Source organism: Oryzias melastigma, linkage group LG13 (genome assembly GCF_002922805.2).
Source record: "Oryzias melastigma strain HK-1 linkage group LG13, ASM292280v2, whole genome shotgun sequence".
NCBI lineage: Eukaryota > Metazoa > Chordata > Actinopteri > Beloniformes > Adrianichthyidae > Oryzias > Oryzias melastigma.
Genome location: NC_050524.1, coordinates 11,863,314 through 11,884,993, shown reverse-complemented (window position 1 = coordinate 11,884,993; position 21,680 = coordinate 11,863,314). Strand labels below are relative to the sequence as shown.

At 36.4% G+C, this 21,680-nt stretch overlaps 1 protein-coding gene across 3 annotated transcripts in view; it reads right to left on the bottom strand.

Annotated features, from left to right (window-relative positions):
• dph1 (diphthamide biosynthesis 1) overlaps positions 1 to 21,680 on the bottom strand; it is a 63,956-nt gene that overhangs the window by 32,731 nt on the left and 9,545 nt on the right. For all 3 annotated transcript variants that reach the window (XM_024277892.2, XM_024277891.2, XM_024277893.1), the window contains exon 4: positions 1,350 to 1,471. In XM_024277892.2, the coding sequence (XP_024133660.1) occupies positions 1,350 to 1,471 (122 nt within the window). The remainder of the gene's footprint in view (positions 1 to 1,349; positions 1,472 to 21,680) is intronic.

Here is a 21,680-nt window from a genome sequence, read left to right as displayed (position 1 = left end):
GATTGAAAAAACACAAAATCTTTCAGTTAAAACTTGATATTTGTCCATCAAAATACAATAGTACAAGCCGTTATTTTGTAAACTAGTTTCATAGTCTAGCACTAACAATTGCCCAAAAAACTCAAGATCCCTCAGAGCGACAGAGCCTAAGCATTTGCCTTTTCATAGATAAGAAGATATTAAATTATTAAATTATTATGGTGTGCTCTTATGAAACATCCTCTTTAAAGTATATTTGTGCCATTTCTACACAATTATTGAAAAAAAAACATATCAATAGATACTTGTTGATTGACAGGGATTCATTTTAGTCACTTCTTAAAGAAATAAACAAAGAATCTCCTTGTTACTGACTGGAAACATTAAAAAATTGGAATAAAAACATTGCTGTTGGATGTTAGTCATGCATTGGGGCACAAAACTGATTTTGTTGGTGGAGTAAATAAAAGTGAAACAAAGGAATGCGGGGAAGACGGCATTCAGTGAGACTGTCTTTCATCTTCCACAAGTGGCTGACATGTTGGGAAGCGGAGCAGGCGCTGTCCTCATGACGCACAGATGAAGGCCAGGATCACATACACACCGGCGCTCACACACAGGGAATCTGTGCATTGTTCTTCTTTTTGAACATCTCTCCATCAGTTTATGACTGATCCAGCCTCAACACTCACAAAGCTTTTAGTCATCTCTGCATGAATGGAGATGTGTACACATCCTATCCCTTCTGTACACATACATGCTTGTACAAACATAGTTCATCCATGATTAGCAAATAATGGCTGTTCACCAAAACAAGCCCTCCAGAAACAACAACAACAACAAAAAATAGAGCTTCAACCAAATAGGAAAAAAAGAGGAGGGAGTGAAAGCCTTTTTAGTTGAAATTCTGCTGGTTATTTCTGATATTTGTGAGAAGTGAGCTTGTTCTGGCAGAAATATATCAAAACTATTGATTTAACATTTCCTCCCATGTTTTGCAAGACAGACAGCAGAGGCAAGGGTGAAGGTCCTCAAGAACTGCTGGAGGTTTTCAAAGGACGGCTGTAATGCATGTGTCCCATCGATCTGCTGGGTAAATGTGATGTGCCGGCTCCAAAGGTCTGATATTCTTTCCATATGAGAGGCTGGCCAGATTGTGCTAACTAGTTCCATTTTCTATTCATCAATAGCTCCCCATCTGTCAGTCTGTTTGTCTTCCCTCCTTTGTGGATGCTCCGTTTTCATGTAGTCGACCCCGCTGTAAGTGGAAGTCCTTGATGTTTGTTACCCTTAATGCTGGTCTTTGAGGTTCCATCTATGTTTAAAGTGATGGATAAAGAAAAAGAAATGCAGGCAGAAAGGGAACTCACTGAGACAGCTGTGTCCATAGTGAACCATGAAATCAGCTCCCAGGGCTCGGGCGGTGAAGTCGTCGACGCAGCACGCGCCGTATGTCACATCCCCCATCACTATGGTATCCGCCTCTGTGAACCTAGAATGTACAGACAATAGGCAAAGTCTCAGACACACTTCCTGTTGACTGTTAGTGATCAATACATAAGCGATGAGTGACTCTGCGTAAAATCGATGACTCCAAAAGTTCAGTTTGTAGTAGATAACAGCTAGTCAATTCTGTATTTTTTTTTTTAATGCAGGAGCATAAAACATACAGCCCGCCAGACGTTTTATTCTGGCCCAATCATGAAGAAAAAAAAAAAAAGGATGTTGGGGAAAAAAAAGCAAGTTTCTAGCCCATTCCTGTGGCGAGTTATGGTTCTTTAAAGTAGGGGTCCCTTAACGTTTTTTTTGTGAGGGCCACTTAACTGTTTTCTTCCCGGATGTGGAGCCGGGCTGGGTTAGTAGGCTAACAGGAAAAGTGTAGCAATCACAGCTTAAACGTTAACATTAATGGTTTCCATAAAGACACATATAGCCAAATTTTTAATAATTAATTTCTGTAATTTTCACAGAAAAAAATAATACAAAAACATTTTAAAAACCAATAAATAATTTATCCTCTCCTGTCAAAGTTCAGACTGCAGAAGAGTGGAATAAAAAGTAATGTTCTATGTGGGTTTCGATAGTCTAGATTGAGAGAAAAAAAAATGATGCATCTCTGATGGTGATTGGGGCCATAGTTTGGGGACCCTGCTTTAAAGAAATTGCAGCAATGTGCAATTCCGCCACTACTGGGACCAAAGGAAGCGTTAGGCTTGGCTCACACTGGACGGGGAGTGTCTGCGAAATGGCGTGGAACGGAGGCCGCTTCCATTCGGCGCCCTTGTTAACCTATAGTATAGTTCACACCAGGCGTGGATCCAGTTTATTTTCAAAATATAACCAATTTTATACAATAAAGCACCGCGATTGAGAAATGCAATTGTGTTTTTGTATCAAAACAGACTGTAGAGATGAAAAAACTCCCACAATTACAACACATGCACAAAATATACAGACACACACGTCATCATAGTGGGCCAACTCCGGTGTAGGGCTAGATTTGGGGTATAAAAAAACAACAGTAGAGAGGCAGAGAGTAGTTCTTAGCAGAAACATGGGGTAATAGTTTTAGATTATTATACTCATGATGGCAAAAACAAAAAGGTTTTTCAAATTTTTCCAACAAAACAAAAACAAAGCTACACATAACAAGTTGATCATAGGTTGGTAATATGTTCCTGGTCCGGCCCACTTGAGATCAGATGGGTTGAATGTGGGCCCCGAACCAAAATGAGTTTGACACCCCTGTTTTAATAAGAAGCAATCATGACTAGATTTCCTATTGTGGGTGGTCTGCTTCATGATAGTCAACAAGTCAAAAGGTTAGCCTGGCCAAAGGGGGCAGGCTTTACAGAAGGGAAAAGCAAAAGAGGATTGGAGGGGAATGAGATTATGAGTACGCGCTTAGAGATTTACTGCTCAACCGCCTGGGAGCATCCCAAAAATCTCAGTGACATAAAAGTATTTGCAATATAGAAATACACAGCACAAGCACATCGTATCAGTCTGTCTGAAACAATTTAAAATGAATAAATCATTTTTAGTACAACGTGCTAAAATGATGGCTTTCCAAAAACAAAAAGCATCATGCAGATCTATTTGAAAGCTCCGCAGAAGCTACGACTGAAAACTTGACGGTTCTTTTATTACATTTATTAGGCATATAAATGCTAAGCGAATCCATCAATGGATTGTAAATCATGTACAAATCTACGAATTATATTGAGAAAAGGCAAACAAATAGAAGCATGATGTGTGAGAAAATATGGGCAGGCAAAGGGTTGTAAAGAGTGGCTCTGTGCCAGATATTTGAAGCTTTATTCTGACAGATTTAGGCTAGACAGAAAGAACAGTACATAGATGAAATCTAAGGCTTGGTAACAGGAGGAAGAAATGAACAGACACGACTGCACACAGTAACAACGTACAGTGTCTTTGTAATGTGTCTCCCGCTGCCCATTCTTTCAAATGACATCCACTATCTGTTTATCCCTCGCTTTGCCCTCAAAAAAAGCAGCCTCAAAGTCTCCGTTTGGCTCTTCCCCTCTCATTTTTTCCTGATCTAATCTTTAGGTTGGACTCTCTCTGGGATGCTCCTCCTTGTCGCTTTGTATGCGTTTCTTTTTATCTCTGTTTCACCTTCTCTAGGTGAGCCCACTGAAGTAGACTGTGTGACTTTTCGTTTTGGTAAATATTTGCCTCCGGTTGCACGAATCAATTAACAAACTCTAATGTCAAGGTTTTAATTTGGTCTGTGAGGCGATAATAAGCAGGTAATGTTGATTTACTGTTGTGAAATGCTGCTCAAATGTTTCCACCTGATTAAACACTTTCAGTCTGCCAACTTGGAGATTTGGATGACCATCCTCTTTTCAGCACGAATACTCCATTAGAAAGGACTGAGATGAACACTGCAGACCACACACAAGCATCTACAATGCAAAGCAGGAAACTACAGAAGGGCATTGTATCTAATCAGCTATCTTATCCGCCAGAATCATCATTATCGCTTTACCTCCACTAGGAGTGCAAAGCATATCAAGTGATTTCCAGGACCAAATTTTATGGTAATAAATGCTAAGAATCCGATTAAGAGGCGAATATAAGAGGTGTGAGTCTACTGGGATGGGGCAGAGTAATTACTGTGCGATATATAGCCTCATATCCCATGGTGAGAGGGAAAAAGGGAAGAGAAACGATGAGGAGAAATAGTCTTAGGTTGTAGATGGAAGAAAGAAAGGTTTATCAGCATACAATTTCAACACAAATGCTAGATATTTTTCATATGTGAATATTTTTACTTCTTTTTAACAAAACTTTCTTCCTGCTTGTATTCCTTTGGCATCTTTTTCCTGTTTCTCTGAGGAGATCTGCACTGGTTTGGCTCCATCTCCAACCGAAATGTCATTAAGATCAAATTAAGATGTCGGAGAAGCTTAAGAACCCCAAAAGAGCTCATGTTAAATAGCTGTTTAACATACATTTCAATCTGCGTGAGAAACTGTAGGATTTCCATCACAAAAGGGAATTCAATTCAATGTAGTAATAGTGTGCATCAAACACCACTACAGATCAACAACAAGGAAGGACCATCTATTTGCACAAACACAAACACATGCTGTAGATTTGTTGCCAGCTGTACCTACCAGTGTTTATCAGCAGGCTAAGCACAGACAACCTAAGTAAACAGCATTTGACTGCAATGAATTACTGCTCTAGTGCAAGAGAGCAAACATGAAAGAAAACTTATCACCTTTTTTCTGACTTTGACAGGAATTCCTTCAGATGCCACCATAAAACAGGAGCTTTTCTGGCAAAAGAAAATGCCTTACAGCTCAGAGTTGTTGCAGCAGATAAAGGAAATGAAGAAGTAGAAAAAAAAATACTCCTCCAGCCTTTGAAACACTCAAACAGAATACAGAGAGCCATTCTGTAGCAGAAGACACTTATCTCTGATGGAAATAACTTGACTGAATTGCATTAACCAGCCTTCACCATCTGTCTGAATAACTGTTAATTTAAAGCTGCCGTATTTTGCGATGTGAGGAGGTTAGAGGGGCTTTTCTCTGTCATTTTTATAGCAAGGTGCATTACCTTTGAAAATCATATGCTTATAAAGGCTCATAGTCACAGCTAAACAATAAACTGAGATGATTCATTTTATAGGATTCAAGCCGTTTCCAGGTAAAAAATGCAGCATTTGTGTCTTAAAAAATAGATAAATACTTGTTGGTTTAATTGTTTTGAATTTAGATTATATCATGAAGTCATAAACAAAAGAGTTTGAATTGAAGCTATAACTTTATTGCTAAATATTTAATGTCTTAAATGTGTCTTTAACTGTTGACTGGTAGAATTTATAGACTGGACTAAGATGTCCAAAAAAAACTATATAGTGCAGTACTATCCCTGGATTTTAAAAGTAATTTGGAGCCTGCATTAACTACTTTTCTTTCTTCTTTATTTTTAAACGCTGGATATACCATCACCGATTTTACAAAATGAAAATTTAATCAATACAAACATTTCACAACGTCCATTTGTGACTCCACAAATAGACTGTCATTTATTTCTCTATGTTCTGGTGATGAAAATGTGGATGCTTTATTAAAAAAAATTACATGTAAACACATTTTGTTTGCAAAAAAAAAAAATGGTTAGACCGCAATGCATTGTGGTCTATGATCACTAATGTAGTGAACATTGATGCGTGCAGCTAATTTTTCACAAAGACTTCTGGGAAATGTTTTAGGGCACTTGATTTGGAATTATAGATTCGGAGAGCACTATTAAATGTGAATGCACTATCTTGTGAAGTAAATAGTGAGTAGGGAAAGAATTTAGCCATAGCACAAGTGTATGGAAGCCCAAACTGTTCTTAATTATATAAATAAATACAACATTATTTAATCAAGCAACACTCCAATAAAAGTCTTTTCAATAAATAATTGACCATTTTATTATGAAATAAATTTCATTAAAATTTAAATGGACCATTTTATTATGAAATATATTTCATTTTTACTTTAAAACATAATTTTTATGTTAAAAATATTTCATAATAAAAATATATATCATAATAATTTTTTTTCATGTTGGATATTATTATAATCATGTGGGGATTTTTTTTGTTGAAACTTTTATTTCAAAATTACTGTTTTCCAAAGTGTCCTTTTTATTTCACAATGCTGTTTTTCAGAACGACGTATTTATTTCATGATGAGCTTTTTCCGAATAACTCTGTCTGTCAATCACTGAAAGTGGGTGGGATCTAAACGTTAATTGGCTGATCCTCTGAAATTGACTTGTATGCCTAGACTCCCGCTCTACTGCATGTTGCGCAATTAAAATAAACATTTTTTTTCTTTCTTCATTTAGTCTGAAAGCATCATCGTTATTGTCACTTAAACTAACCGACATTTGTGTTTGTTTATGAGGGAGAAAATAAAGGAACATTATTTTTATGGTTGAGAATCTTTGTTTATGGAAACTTTTAAACTTTTGACCGTCCTCGACCGGAAGTAGTCAGACTGTGATCACGTTCTAGCTTTACGGGAGTCATTCGGGGCCCAATTAAAAATGGGTCCGGGCGGTTTGTCCGAACCTACTCTAACCCAAACCTTGACGCGGCACCGACGCGGGTCGGGTCACCAAATCCTGCTGATCGTCCGGTTCCGGGATCGTTCCGTGCACCGGAAATGTTGATATTCCACGACTTTGGAGCCCCTTTTTGGGAGAAGTCCAGCAAAACAGACAAACTACGAACTGTATGTCCAAAATAAATGTATATCCTGATAGTAACGGGTGCATTTCTCACTAGAAATATTGGCAAAATAAAGATTAGTCCACAAAATATTTTATTCTGAGGAATTTTCCACCGAAAAAGAGTGAATATCCCACCGTGTTTTTGGTAGCGACAGGCAGAAACTCAAAAGTCACGTGATCAGTCACGTGATCCGGCGCACCTCCGTAGAAATGAATGAGAGAATGAAGCGTAGCAATTCTACAATTTAGACCCGTTTTTTGTGAAACTGATACGTTTTTCCCTGTGGACAAACGTGGGTACTGGACGTTTTTGGAGGAGACTGGGTTGCAACTTGACGCGCTGAGTTGCATACTCCCACCTAGTGTTGAGGAGTGTGTACTGCACCATCACGTTGGCTGAAGGAACACTCGATCGATGTAGTTGGTGCTGCTGCTAATGTCTGATTAAAGGAGTAGCCAATCACAAACGTGTCCCCGCCTTGTCTGGTTTGATTGACAGACAGAGTTATTATTCGGAAAAAGCTCATCATGAAATAAATACGTCGTTCTGAAAAACAGCATTGTGAAATAAAAAGGACACTTTGGAAAACAGTAATTTTGAAATAAAAGTTTCAACAAAAGAAACCCCCACATGATTATAATAAAATCCAACATGAAAAAAAAAATTATTATGATATATATTTTTATTATGAAATATTTTTAACATAAAAAATATGTTTTAAAGTAAAAATGAAATACATTTCATAATAAAATGGTCCATTTAAATTTTAATGAAATGTATTTCATAATAAAATGGTCAATTATTTATTGAAAAGACTTTTATTGGAGTGTTGCTTGATTAAATAATGTTGTATTTATTTATATAATTATGGACAGTTTGGGCTTCCATACAAGTGTCTTCACAGCGGACAACACCCGATACAGCAAAAAATGATCAAGCCTTCATTACAGTCTAATCTAATGTGTGGAAACACTTTAAAGTTTGCAAAGACATGTGACCTTACAATGGGGGATAGTGTTCCAATAATGCTCCATTAGTATTTGTTTGTTTTTTCGTTTTTGGTCGGTGAATCGGATTCAACAGGATTGCTCAAAATTAACCAATATTGACGATGACTCGTATTAGTAAATACAAATCAAGATATGACTCAAATCGTTGTTAAAATGAATCACAACACCTCTTCTTTCTATTGTTATCACAAAGAACCACAAATGAGCGAGGGACTAAAGCAGGAAAATATCCCTATCAAGCTGGTACAATCAATTTTGTATTTATATTGATATTTTGTATTCTTTTATAGCATAGTCGGCCAGTCAGAAAGTAGGGAATGGACGTATAAGGTGATTTTTTTTATATATTGCCAGTCCAAGAATAGATATTATGATTGCATTGCAACTCACAAAACCTATTTGCCAAGTTACAACATGCAAACATGGATAAAACTTCCAAGACAACCAAACTTGAAATTACTTCCGATACGGGTCAAAAGGCCAACTTTAATGTCTCCGAATTCATGACAGAGTGAAAGCAAAAGCTAACAACCCTCATTATTTCCACTAATGAATTCAGATAAAATGAAAAGAAAAAAAAGATTTAATCAGGGGAGAGGGAGAAAAATTCAAGTCAAGAAGAATAAATAGTATTTTCTACAAAGAAGTAAAAAAAGCAAGAAAAACTAGTTGAAGTCAAGGAAAGAGAATTGAAGAAAATATTTGGCACCATGTTGATTTTCAATAGGACAAATGAGGGTAAAAACAGAGTGAAAGACAAACCTGCTAATCTGGTTTGTAAAAAATCACCAGAAGTGATAGCTATAATCTGCCTTTTGCTGTCATATAATGGCAAAGATCATAGCTAGTCCCATTCAAAAATAAATCTGACAAATGGCACTGAGTACCAGGATTAAATGACCTCCATTCCTCCACATGCTATCTTTAAATTCCACTTGATGTCCTTTTCTTCCCTCTTTACTTCCTGTCTTTGGCTTTTTCCATTTAATCCTCCACAGAAATTTCCAGTTATGACGGAGGCAAAAATAAAAAAAAAGACAGGAAAACATGACAGTCAACCCGCAGTCATTGAATACCTGCCAGGAATGAACAAACAGTAAGAACAGCAAGCACTGGATGACGTTCGTACAGATGTTTTCTGGGTAATACCATTAGATAATCCTTTAACTCTCCCAAAAAACAACCTCATTACTGCTATTTCTGTATGTCATCTATTTGTCATGGCTTTGAATCAAAAGACTAAGCAAATGATTATTACAGAGAACCACATCGTTTTATCAAGATCAAGCACAAAACCATACAGACTAAACACAACAATGATATTGAAGCAGATTTAACAAAACACGGCCGTGGTGGTGTACGGCGAAACTAGGCCTCCAACCAGGAAGCTATCTAATCACTGCAAATCTCTAAAAAAATAATAGAGAAAACTAAATCTAGTTTGACATGATTGTTATCAGGCCTGTGAGGACATAAATACAGGGATCAGGATAAGTACAGAGCACAGATAACAAGCTAAGAGCTACTTTGTTACCACAAACACAAAGAGTGCCTTAAAGCAGCCGCCACAGTGTGAAAATATGAATTTATTGCTTATTTGGCTTTACCGGTCTAATAACAAAGGTGAAGCTAGAAAGTCACATCACGACACAATGGACGCTATTTGAGGTAAAATAACTGATTCTGAAACTTGGCTTAAACACTGATGAAATTGTGTTTTTAACATGTTCTTGATGGCATACATACAGATAATTGAGATTAAAATTACATTTCTGAGTATTTCCGTTTTCAAATTGTTGCAAATTTAGATCAAATGGAAAAAAATGCCAACAGAAAAGGCCTCTAGGAGGTGCTAGTCTGCAGGCCACAAGCTCTCCGCTTCCCTCCATACCAATGCATCCACTTGCAGAAATATAGATCCGTGTACATCTTCGTTTTCCTCATCCAAGCTAGCATCAGGCTCAAAGCTGCACGGCTGCATAGCTCCAATAGTAGCCGCCATGTTGGTTGTACCGCTAATGTTAGGTTGGGGTTGTTAGAGTCTGTAAGATAGCTTGAGAGCATGTAAACAGACAGATGATGGGAAATTAGAGCAGGCTTACTTCACCCACACCTCACAGGTGAATTTCTGATGAACTACTGCCGTTCTGCATAAACTATGTCCTAGAAAATTACACAAGTTTATTGACTTTGGCTAAAAACAAAATAATCATAATGAAAAGATCACTAGGAACACATTTACAATAGATCAAGAGGTGATCAAAGTGGGACTTTAAACCAGACTTTGTCTTAATAACTTATTGTGTGAGTGTTTGCAATTTGCATGAAAATAGTATTGCTCAGTAGTAGCTACTTCAGGTATTCACAGAAGGGCAAGATTAAGGTGTTTAAAGTCTTAGTCACAATTGCTGTTATGGCTAGAATGGGTTAAACATGACCAGTTCCCACAAGTGGCCCACATGAAATAGCATGGTAGTACAATGCCCTATGACCCTGCAAAGGGAAAATTTTCATGCACATTTTTCTCCAAGGGTATGCTGCGAGTGACAGGTCATAGCAAATACTTATTTGACATAGAAGGGTAAAGTAAAGGTGAGATGCAGGTCGGTCATAAAGATTTTTTTTTTTCATCCCTGCTGCAGACTCTGGATGGTTACTGTTGGTGCCTTTCACATGATAAGTCTGGGTTCGTTGCAGTGTAGCCTGACTTTTAATAATTAGTAAATTAGACAATTAGAGTGCAGTTTGTGTGGGAATCCTTTAAGCGTCATATGTACACTTATGTATCACTGGCACACTTCCTGTGTGTTTGTCTTATATCAGTTAGGGGCCAGTAACCACAGATAACTAATGACTGGAGTGCAGAATAAGGGCACCATACAACAGCATCACCTGTATGTCCTAAGTGCCACCAACTTACATTAGCCTTAAGAATTCTTCCCGATTTACCATACCCATGACAATTGTCCGTTCCATTTTCATGATGTCCTTTGAGGTGGCCGTAGGAGTCTCAAGAGAACTGTAAGACACACCAAAAAGCATCTGCATGGATCAACCCCCATTCATTGTGACTAAAGCTTAAGTAGGATGTTGTGGAAGAATGGCCTTTGAAGATTTCCTTATTTGATCTTCAAATAATATAATGATAACCTCAGAGTAGTCTTGTTCTTTAAAAGACTTGAACTGATTGAACTTCTTCTGAAGTTCTCATACACAACAGCTCTGAAAAAACGAAACAACTTTAAAAACATGTTTTATTGATAAAGGCAACAAACTGCTTTAATTTCATTTTTGCTTTTAAACAAAATTTTCTTTTATTTTGTGGCTGAAGGAAGTCTTCTTGAGTGAACTCTCCTCTTCATTCACAGTGCAGCATTAGCTTTAACTAAATGCTTTGGTGTTCCTCACTTTTACATTTCAGTTAAAACGTGTTAAACTACACATGTCAGTTTACAAGTAAGCTTAAAGAAGTGTTTTTAAAAGTATTAAATAGAATATGAGTTCTATAATTCTTCAATGAGATTAAAAAAAAAAAAAAATTTTAATGCAAAAGCTCCTAAGTTTTAGTTTTACATCTTTTCATAAGACAAAAAGGCAAACTGAATCTTATTTCATCAGGTCTGCCATTCAGAGTGAAACTCTCCAAGGAGCCTACTTTTTTTCTCTAAAGTCTTCTCTACCGTGCTTGTTAGACTATTAGGTTCTTTAAATTTTTGGATTACAGACTTATGCCTAACCTGTTCGTTGTTTCTTTGTGTGTCTATGTTTGTTGATGGATTGACAATCAGATACAGCACTTATAATCTTTACAAAAGGCCATTTGTGTCCAATCCAAATGAGACTGTCCATGTACATCCCTGCCCTAACGATTACCTACATTAGTAGTATCACCATGAAGAAGTAACAAGGTTAGGGTGTTTCTGATAAAGAAACGGGTCAAGAGCCCTAGAACGTCATAGTGGGACACCTCGAAATTAAGCACGGTAAATGACTTATACCTTAATAATATTATACTACCTCTTAAAAGGCCCAAAGCGCTTTACAGTCAGAGTCCCATTCACCCAAGCGCACAGACATTTACACACCAACTGCAGTGTCACTACTGTACACTAGCACCAACCTCCAACTACCAGGAGCAATATTGGGTCCAGTGCGATGCCCAAAAACACTTCAACAAATGGGTGGGCAAGGCGGTAACCATAGACAAATATTGGTACTGGAAAAAGCGAGGTGTTGGCGTCCCCCATAGAAAATGCCTTACCTCTGGTGTCAACATGGCTTCCTGAAACGTGTTGCCATTTTGAAACCTGATGACAGTGATTGGTCCAAGTCGGTCTGAGTCATGTTTTTAGAGGAACTACTGTCGCCAATCATGAGTGAGCCTGTTCAAAGTCCACACCCTTTCCATTGGAAGCGGGCTTGGGAGAAGTTTTCAATCAAACGTTTGAGGTGGGGCCAGCAAGCACCTGTATCAGCATGCTTTTACTCAGGCATCTGATTGGTCAGTTTATACTTTGAATAACTTGAGTTATTTACTTTAAAAACAGGATTAGAAGAAGCTGTAAGAGGAAAGTATGAGAGCAAGAGTGATTCTTCTGTCAAACAGAATGACTAAGTAATAACTGTCTTTTTCTCAATAAAAGTCAAACGGGTTTTGACCTTGGTACCAGCAAGAACTTCCTATTTAGGACACACACACATATATATATATATATATATATATATATATATATATATATATATGAAATATTTATACCCCTCACAACATAATTCAAACTTTATCATCTCTTTTCAATTCTTAAACTCTTAACAGAAAAGTCACCTCCTAAAAAAAACTATTAAGACTTTTTCCCTGTAGCAACCGACGAGGTCACATCCATCCAGAGCTTCATACATTGGCCTTAAGGTCTTCCTCCATCATTAGTCACTCAGCTCCCTAAAGTCATCTGAAACCTGTCTCTTCTCTTTTCTCGTTTCCAACTTTGACTCCTTTCCTCTCTTCCTGTGCTCCTTGTCATAAATGTTCTCAACTGCTATCTGTCATTACACGTTACACCTAATTTTAGAGTTTCTGTAAGATCATCCCGACAGAGATCAAAAAAAAAAAAAAAAAAAAAAAAATGCTACTTTGTTGGGTTTGGATTTAAATAAAACTTTCATTTGCATCTTCAGGAGTTAGTAAGCATGTCTGTGTTGAAACATCTCAACATAATAAATAATGACAAGTAATTCCTAATGGATAGGACAATGAAAAACATTCAACTGTTATTTTTATTCTAATATTGTAGCCCTAGAGTAAAACTTCAATGTTTTCATTTAATTTAAATTTTTAACAAACATTTTGCTGTCACATTTGCCGATTATAAATCTTCTGACCACTCCCTCATTGTTGACCGAATTAAAGTTTGTTCATTAAAGTTAAAGTTTCAAAGTTTTCAGAGAAAACATTCCCTCTTTACATGGTATGTGATGAGCAAACACCTTTATTTTCCATAGAAATGAGCCGGGGCCTTTTTCCATCCAAAAATTGGAAAAACAATGCTTAGTCAGAAAGTCATTTGGAAAGAAAAATGAACCATTAGTATCAAGTGATCTTTTATTTTGGCATTCGCCGTTTTGTGAATAAAACCAAAAGTCTTTGGGATCAATGATCAATTACTTTAAACAAATAATCATTAATAATAATATTTTATTAATGTATTTTATTCTAAGTTGCAAAAAGAAGCGATTGTCTCAGAATCAATTGTACTTTTCATGACAGGCAGGGCAATATCAAAGGTGTTATCTTCCAAGACATCATATTACACAATGTCAGCACCCGTCAGGATTTCAAGTCTGCCAGAATACCGTGTGATGGAATTATGCTTGCAAAAGTGAAGCCAGTGGAAATTTTGCTGCTATCCAGCTGTTTTGTCTAAGATATATGAACCAATTCTTGTATGGTTAATTAACTAAAATTAAATAAATTGCAGGAAACTGAACAGCCAAGGTGACGGAATCAAAATGTGACCATAAAAACTTCAAAGTAGTATAATTGAGTAGAAAGGGAAATTATAATCTAGGAAGATACTGAGCAAAAGGTTTCCAACCATTTGCGTGCTTGACATGTAGTGATGGGCAAAAGGTTTGACGTTGCTACTTAGTCGTTTTGCCCTCAGGTTGTGTCTGTGTCTGTCTTTTCAGGAAATGTCATAAAGCAGCAGAAGGACTTTGCTGATGCTGACAGGTTTCTCCCGCCTTTTTTTTGGTGGTCACTGAGCTACAGCACTTTCAGTTGGGCAGCGAGAACATGGCTGACAGCAGAGCTAATTAGGCAGCATGGTTTCTATGGGTGAACATGGGGTTCCTGTCATGTGAAAAATAAAGAGCACCCCACTGAGGTCTGACTTTTTACATACGAGGAGATAAGAGTTTGAATAGAAGGAGCATCTTGGCCGTACGAAGTCTGAAAATCAGGCAATAATAACTCCAGATAAACAACAAAACAAGACTCGTTTCAGCTGGCGTTTAAAAATTTAACAAAATGACATTTCTGATCGACTTCAAATTGGTTGGAAATAGTTTTAGAACCTCTTTTACATTATTGAGCAGCATCATTTACGCATCTGAGAACATCAGCTACAAATTTTCTTCCTTCCCAACCATTAGCAGAAAATTGGCGTCAAGTGTATCTGGCATGTTACGTCCATCCAAATGTTGATGTATTTTGTCTGTTTCTTCTTTCGTTAAGGAGTCAATAGTGAAAGTATGGTAGAATATTAAAATCTAAAAATTGCTGAAAACTAGACCCAAAAAAAAGGCTTTTGTTTCACATAAATAGACAACTTTCTCACAGCTAAATATGGAAAGTAGCAGTTTTTTTAAGACAGAAGCAAATGTTTGCACAAATACACAACAATGTAGCACATATTCACAAAGTATACACATTTAAGCATACTGGTACACATGCAAAAACATGCACCATTCACTCCTTTATGCCAGACCTGCTGCTATCGCTCAGCTGTGCTGTGGGCGCCCTAAAGACTGTGACTATGTGAAGGAAAGAAGGCGTTGGAGGATCCTTCAAGGCTCCTTACTAATGCTAGATTTGACATTTACCCTGCAAGGCTGTGGGCTGTGGCTGTTGCTCTCTCAGAAATTCAACATCCTCTGCCAAATGGAATCCATACTTTTGGATGGAGACAGATATGATCTATAGATGTTCAGAGGCAGCGTGTGCACGTTTGTACTGAGATTTACCAGCCCATTAGATTTATCACAATTTTTATCTGAGCTGCTCGGGACTTTTATTCGACACAATTCCAACTTATTTCTCATGTGAATCCAGATTATAAGGATTTTAGAATTCCCCAAAACTTTATTTTCTGGAATTTGTTCTTACCCCTGAACAAAAGAATACTAAAGGATATAATCGTATACATTTGAGTGATGACACGGAGGTGACTAGATAAATAGTTACTTTTTTTTATAATCGTGTTATATATTTTTAACATACAATAAACATTCAAAGATGGATTACTGGACTTAATGATATCAATATAATTGATTTATTTCATTAAAAAGCTATTTTTAATGGTGTTGGCCAACTCAACTAACAACTTTCTTCAGTCAAATTGTTAATATGTTTTCTGATTACTTTGTTGCACCAGAAAGTGCTGCCTATAGTATAAAAATCAATATTAGAACCACTATTTAAAATCTCATCCACTTTAGCCATTAACCTCTATCTGGGAAAACTACAAGTTACTTGGAACCACATGTGTGATAGTTGCAGTGTTTCTATGACCTCGTCTTAAGTCTGGGTAAATTCAGAGGGTTGGATCAGCAAAGGCGTTTGCCAAAAATTCAGTATCAAATTTCAAATTGTAGGATGATTTACAGTTGCGAACCCATAAAAGAGTAGCTGAAAGAAAAAAAAAAAAATGTGAAATTGGTTTGGTAATCTTTATTGGTGTATATATGTAGTAACATTTTTGCTGGTCTGCATTTTTTGGTGATCACTGGAGCAAATGAATTGCAAGGGGATTTAGAATGAACTTTTACACCAAATGCTCTACCTGACACATTTAGACCTTTACTGTACCTAAGATAGAACTGACCTATAACCGGTAGTTACAAAACCAGTACCCATTTTACCGAGGAGGGAATAGGATTTTTACATATAATATAAGGTGTTTGTTGGGTATGCAGCACACTTGAAAATGCAATGCAAATGTGGTAGAGAACTGTAAGTGTATGTCAGTGTGAAATGACGCATCGCCAAAGAAAACAGAACAGGCAGTCCAGGCTTTTCAGATGCTTCTCAACAACGTGCTCATTTAAAATACTAGCACCATTCACACTAACCATCCATGATTCACAGATTCACAGAACCATTTGGGTAATGTTTTGGGTCAACCGTGATGACGGATTTCATACATTTCTAATCTTTACACAAAGTGTAAAAACCTTTGCATCAAAATAGTACTGGCTTAAAATGGATCATTTAACTACTTGTCAATATGATCTTGTGCTTATTTACAGTGGATTGCTTCTTGAACACAGAGAACAAAGAAGAATGTACCTTTCAGGCTTGGGATGTTAAAGAAAAAAAAAAAAAAGACTAAAAATAAGTATTTCAGGTAGACTGAAAATGCAAAGTTTTCACAGCATACACTTTTTTTGTCAATGTTTAAATACCAAAGGATGCTTAGAATACACCTTTAAAAAATAACAAATTTGCATAAAATGGCCTTTTTTAATTTCCAATTTATTTGACTTTGATTTCTACATTTCTTGCAGTTGTTTACTCGTCAAAACCCTTTGAAGCTTGTTTATTAATATTCTAAATCCATTACTGACCAGATTTGTGGAATTGTGAATGCTTAGCTAAAAAAGAAAAAAAAATGGCTTTCACCTTGAAACTAGAGTGAATTGCAACAGCTAAAAAAGCTGGCTCCAAAAGGAAAGGATAACACTTTGCCTCGAAAAATCCATACGTGTCAATGGTGCGCTTTTTGGCCAAAGGGCATTAACTCCAGCATGCTGATAATTTAGAGCAGCTTGTCCTCATTAAGACTTAGCAGTCCATCCCACTGAAGCTCCTTACTCTGAGGGCAGCTTAGGCCTTTCATCCCCATATTAATATGGACCTCAGCCCTGTCTCCCATGTACAGGGGTGGTAGTGATGGTGATGACAGAGCTGTCCAGCTCGTATAACCTCCCGTAACCTTAAACACACGCTGGGTGCGACACAAGGTCAGCTTCAAGATGTGCCACTAGAGGGAGGTTACTATCTTTCATTTTCGATAAAAGCCGTTCTCTGGTCTTATGCCACATGTATAAAGGATGGATTTGCCAATTTTCTGAGTTGGGATCCAGGCAACCATTTTGCTTAGGTGGCTGCCAATGGTGCCTTTTAAATCTGATGTTGGAAATTTTGGTTTTCATTTTCATAAAATGCATTTATATTTTATTCATAAAATTCCTAAATATTAGAGCTAAATATATTTATGGGTGAAATAATTATTCTATTTAATTTTGCCATGTTTTTTAGCAAATCACCATGATATTATAATGGGCTATTTACTATTCAGGCATAATGTTATGCAGCTGTGTTGTTTCAAACAAGTGGTACTACTCATTTTGTGCAACAAATTGACATGTTTTGGGAAACTCCAACGATAGTTGTATAGAGAATGTGTCACTGGACTCATTGGTTTACATCCAACTGATTTAAAGCAAAGGATTTTTTCTCTCTTGTTGTTTTGGCTTTTTGGTCATTGGTGCATGGAAAAAAGAAAACAAAATCCCGGTCTTTTAAAAAAAAACTGGATCAATAGGTGAGGAAAAGAAGCCTGACAGTTGTTGGCTCGATAAAGTTGTCATAGAGCCGAGAATTTTGGTGGTCACTGGTCAGTCAATCCAAAATAGCCCTGCTGTGCTTTTGAAATTTCAGTCCAGCTTTTGGACCGAGGCTGTAACCATGTTTATTTTGTTGCAAACTTAGCTCTTTTCACATTGGAGCGAATGCCAAATGATTTGATTGTATAATAGGCCCCAAGTGTTTTTCCCAATAAACTGCACCGCCTTCCATTACTTTCTTTTTAAAACGAGCTTCAGTTTCAAGGTTAAAGGGAGGCTAATTGGACAGACTCCAGTGGACATTGACCTGTGTGTGCTAACCTTTAAAAGCAATTTTCCATTTTTGTAATTAAGTGCATAAAAGGACGTTGGAAAATTGCCAAAATGAACAAATAAAAAACTTAACAAAATGAGATTTCAAAAATGAAATAAAAGGTTATTCCATTTTCCAAGAGAAATTTTTTAAAAAATATATTTTGATGGACTTCTGATTATATTACACTGGTAACTGGCAGAGACATGATTTGATGTTTTTTTTTGTTGGTTTTCAGCCACATCCAAATTTTTCCCCTACAGTTTCATCCAACCGCTCCACTTGTAGGGGGGGTCCAACATTGTTTAATGGTATGTCCTTTCGACTACACATCCTTCCACAGGAAAGGTGTTCTGGGTCAGGAGAAACACATTATTTCATGTGGATGTGCTCTGAAGCACAGAAGTTTAAATTTCAATGTAAATAATGACTTTTGTTTTAGCGTGACTTTTAAAGTTATAAAACCGATGTTCTTATGTATTTTCAGAGCACTGAAAGCTACACGTCATCGTTGATGACCGGCGAATAATGATGACTTGATCGACCGGTAGTGTTGTCCAAATTTGAAGACAATTCTTTTCTATAACTCTCTTTTTGGGGGGCTAAATGTGGGGGTAGGGAGAAGCTGTAGTGGTGGAGGAAGAATTTGGATTGGGCCTATCTAGGTTTGCCTCTCTTACCAGATCTCAGAGCCAAACTAATCATTTTAGAAGGATTTTTTGGGTGATGTGTTAGTAATATTTATAAACTTGATTGGTAAAAATTGCTCCCAAATAAAAAATTACTAGGAAAATTGTATCAGTACTCATTTCATGAGTAAATGTCTTTTTTTCTATCTTAACCAGTCTTATTCCAAAGGCTTATGTGGTCAAAAAATATACACAGTATTTTTCAAATGCTACTTTTACTGTATCTGATGATTAATCACTAAAAGATTTAGAATAAAGGAGTCTCAAATATCATATATACACATATATTTGTGGCAATATTTATGTATTGATGATATTTTAGAAATTTTTAGGAGCAAATCCAAGATGGTGGTAGTTGTTCCTTTAGACCCTGAATGTACAGCTGCTTTTAATTGTTTTTTATTGCATTTATTTATTGTTCTATTTATTGCATTTTACCCCCCTCCACCCTTTTCAAGTATATTTATTACTTGTTTATTTTTATATTTTTTTATGTATTTCTTTTAATCTGTGTGAATGACCTGGAGCTACAGGCTGCCATATAATTTCCCTTGGGATTAATAAAGTATCTATCCATCTATCTATTTATACTTTTGTTCTGACCTGTTATGTTGCTCTCCACTTAAGAATATACCGATATCCAAGTGCTCTGACTCCTCACCAACAATTCTTGGTGTGCCCGCTAAAAATATATTTTTTCTATCTAGCACTTCATTTCCTGGGTGCCCCTCCCTTTTTTCTTGTTGTGAAAGGACACATCCAGCAGATAATCTCAGTCTGTGAACTACAGGCGTGAAGAACAACTGCAGAAAAAAAAAAAAAACGTCTCGACCAAAGTATATGGATAAACTCACATGTTTATAAGTGAAATAGCTTAGAACAGCAACTATACAGTATAATCTAATAAAGCAACATTTCTTACCACAAACAAATTTCTTACTATTTGAAAAAGGAAGACAAAGTATGTAACGCATGTGTTACCGATAAGGAGAGTTAGGGATGAAGACCGCCGCAAAAGCAATTAGTTTTCTTCACTGTAAACCTGAATGTTCAAAGTAATTAAATAAAATGAGTAACTAATACTCAAAGTTTCCAAAAAAGCTCTATTAACTTAATCGTATGAAGTTTGTGTAACACATTCCCTCTTTTTGAGTACGTGTAACTAACAATTTTTAATTAAAAATAAAATATGTTTAAGTTAAGTAAATTAAACCTAAAAACATAATTAATGTATAATTTTTTGAATTAAGTAATCATGTTCTGTATTTCTTATTTCTGTTTTTCTAATAGGTTGGTTAAAGAATTTGTTGCCCCGCATACTCGCAGATTTTGTCCTCAAGTGTTTGTCATTAATTTTTTCTATAAATTAATACATTAATTAATTAATTAATGATTATAAAAACAAAAAAAGAAAACACCAAAAAACGAAAAATTGTTAGCAATTATTTTAAATGTTATTTCATATTATTGTTATTGTTCTTGAAGAAAAACGTCGAAGAATGAAAAAAAAAACTGGTAAAACCAATTTTGTTTGGTTTTCGTATATTTTCTTTTATTTTGAAAAGCTACGCAGTCTCTGGCTGACGTGATCCATGTGACCGGCAACAGCCAATCGGGTTGTTGCTGATATGATAGCTTTGATGTACGTTAGAGGTGCGTTCATTTTGCAAGTTTCCCAAACGAAGGTGAAAACGTGACAAGAGATTTTCGTAATTCGATATATTTTCATTTTTTTTTTTTTACCGCAACACAGTTAGTTTTTGCTTTTCTACCTGTCTTGGCTGGACGAAGAAAAGGAGGAGACAATTTACCAAACGGGACTTGGTGAGTGTTGTTTTATTGCCATTTATCTGATATTTAACAACAAAATATTTGTACAATTCTTTTAATGACAGACTTTGGTGGTGATTATTTGTTTTATGTTATATTTGTCAAGGTTGTAGAGGTTTTGGCGCGTTTAAGTGCAGGCTTCGCCCGACATTCCACCCGCCATTACGTGCTGCGCAGCTTGAAATAGTTGGAAAAAAAAGAAAGAAACGACCATATTTTTTGTTCTTTGTACAGATTTTCTGTTAGTTTAACGCCCTTAGTTGAGTGTATTTTGTGTTTGAATAATAGGCCTTTAAGGTTGGACCGAAGAAAACGGGTTTCCTTTTCGAGATTCCCATGCGCAACAAGAAAAAAGATGGCGACCGGACTCTGAACCTGTGAAAAGTCATCTGAAGGACCAAGCGCCCTCTGCTGGACATTGGACGACGCCTTTCCATTCAGAACTGGTAAGAACTTTACTCACAGCCCTGCATTTTGAACAGTCAAACTCTAACCCAAGAACACTTCTTAGCTGAAGTCATGAGAAGAGAGATGCATTTCTAATTTTTTTGGTGCTGGTTTATCCAGTGTTTTGAGTTATATTTTTTATTTTTCATTCATAAGTAATACGGTGACATATTATTGTGCAATCTGAATTATTTAGTTGGTCAAAGCAATGACTGGTAAGAGAGATTATAACATTTAGGAAACTCAATTTTAACTTTTAAAAATGTGATAGCAGAACTAAACTTAGAATTTAAATGAAACTAAGTTAATTTCAAAACTTGAACTTGAACCACTGGGTATTTTACTGCGGCCTGGGGGGAGGGCCTTCTATAAGGGATAAGTATAGGGATAAGTGTTTGCCAGGGATTGGGTGGGGGTGGTGGTGGCAGTAATATTGGGTGCAACACAAATTTATTAACACCAGAGCAACATCAATCTCTGGTAACATATTCTGCCAAATGGTATGAGTATACTGTGCAAATGTGCTCGGATTGAGGGAATCACCTGCTGCAATAAACCTATATTTTAAGTAGGATTCCTGGTAGCCTATTTTTTAATTTTTTTCTTTAAGTTGTAGCACACTGATTGATTACTTTTAGCGCTTGGGTGACAAAAATATAACAGAGAATTCTGTGGATTCAAATTCAAAAGATTTTTCTGAATTCAGATAATTGTTTCGCGTTAATTACGTTACATTTTTTAACGCATGCGCAGTGTAACGAATTAGTCAGGTCAGGAAAGTCAGGGAAGTGGTTGAGAACTAA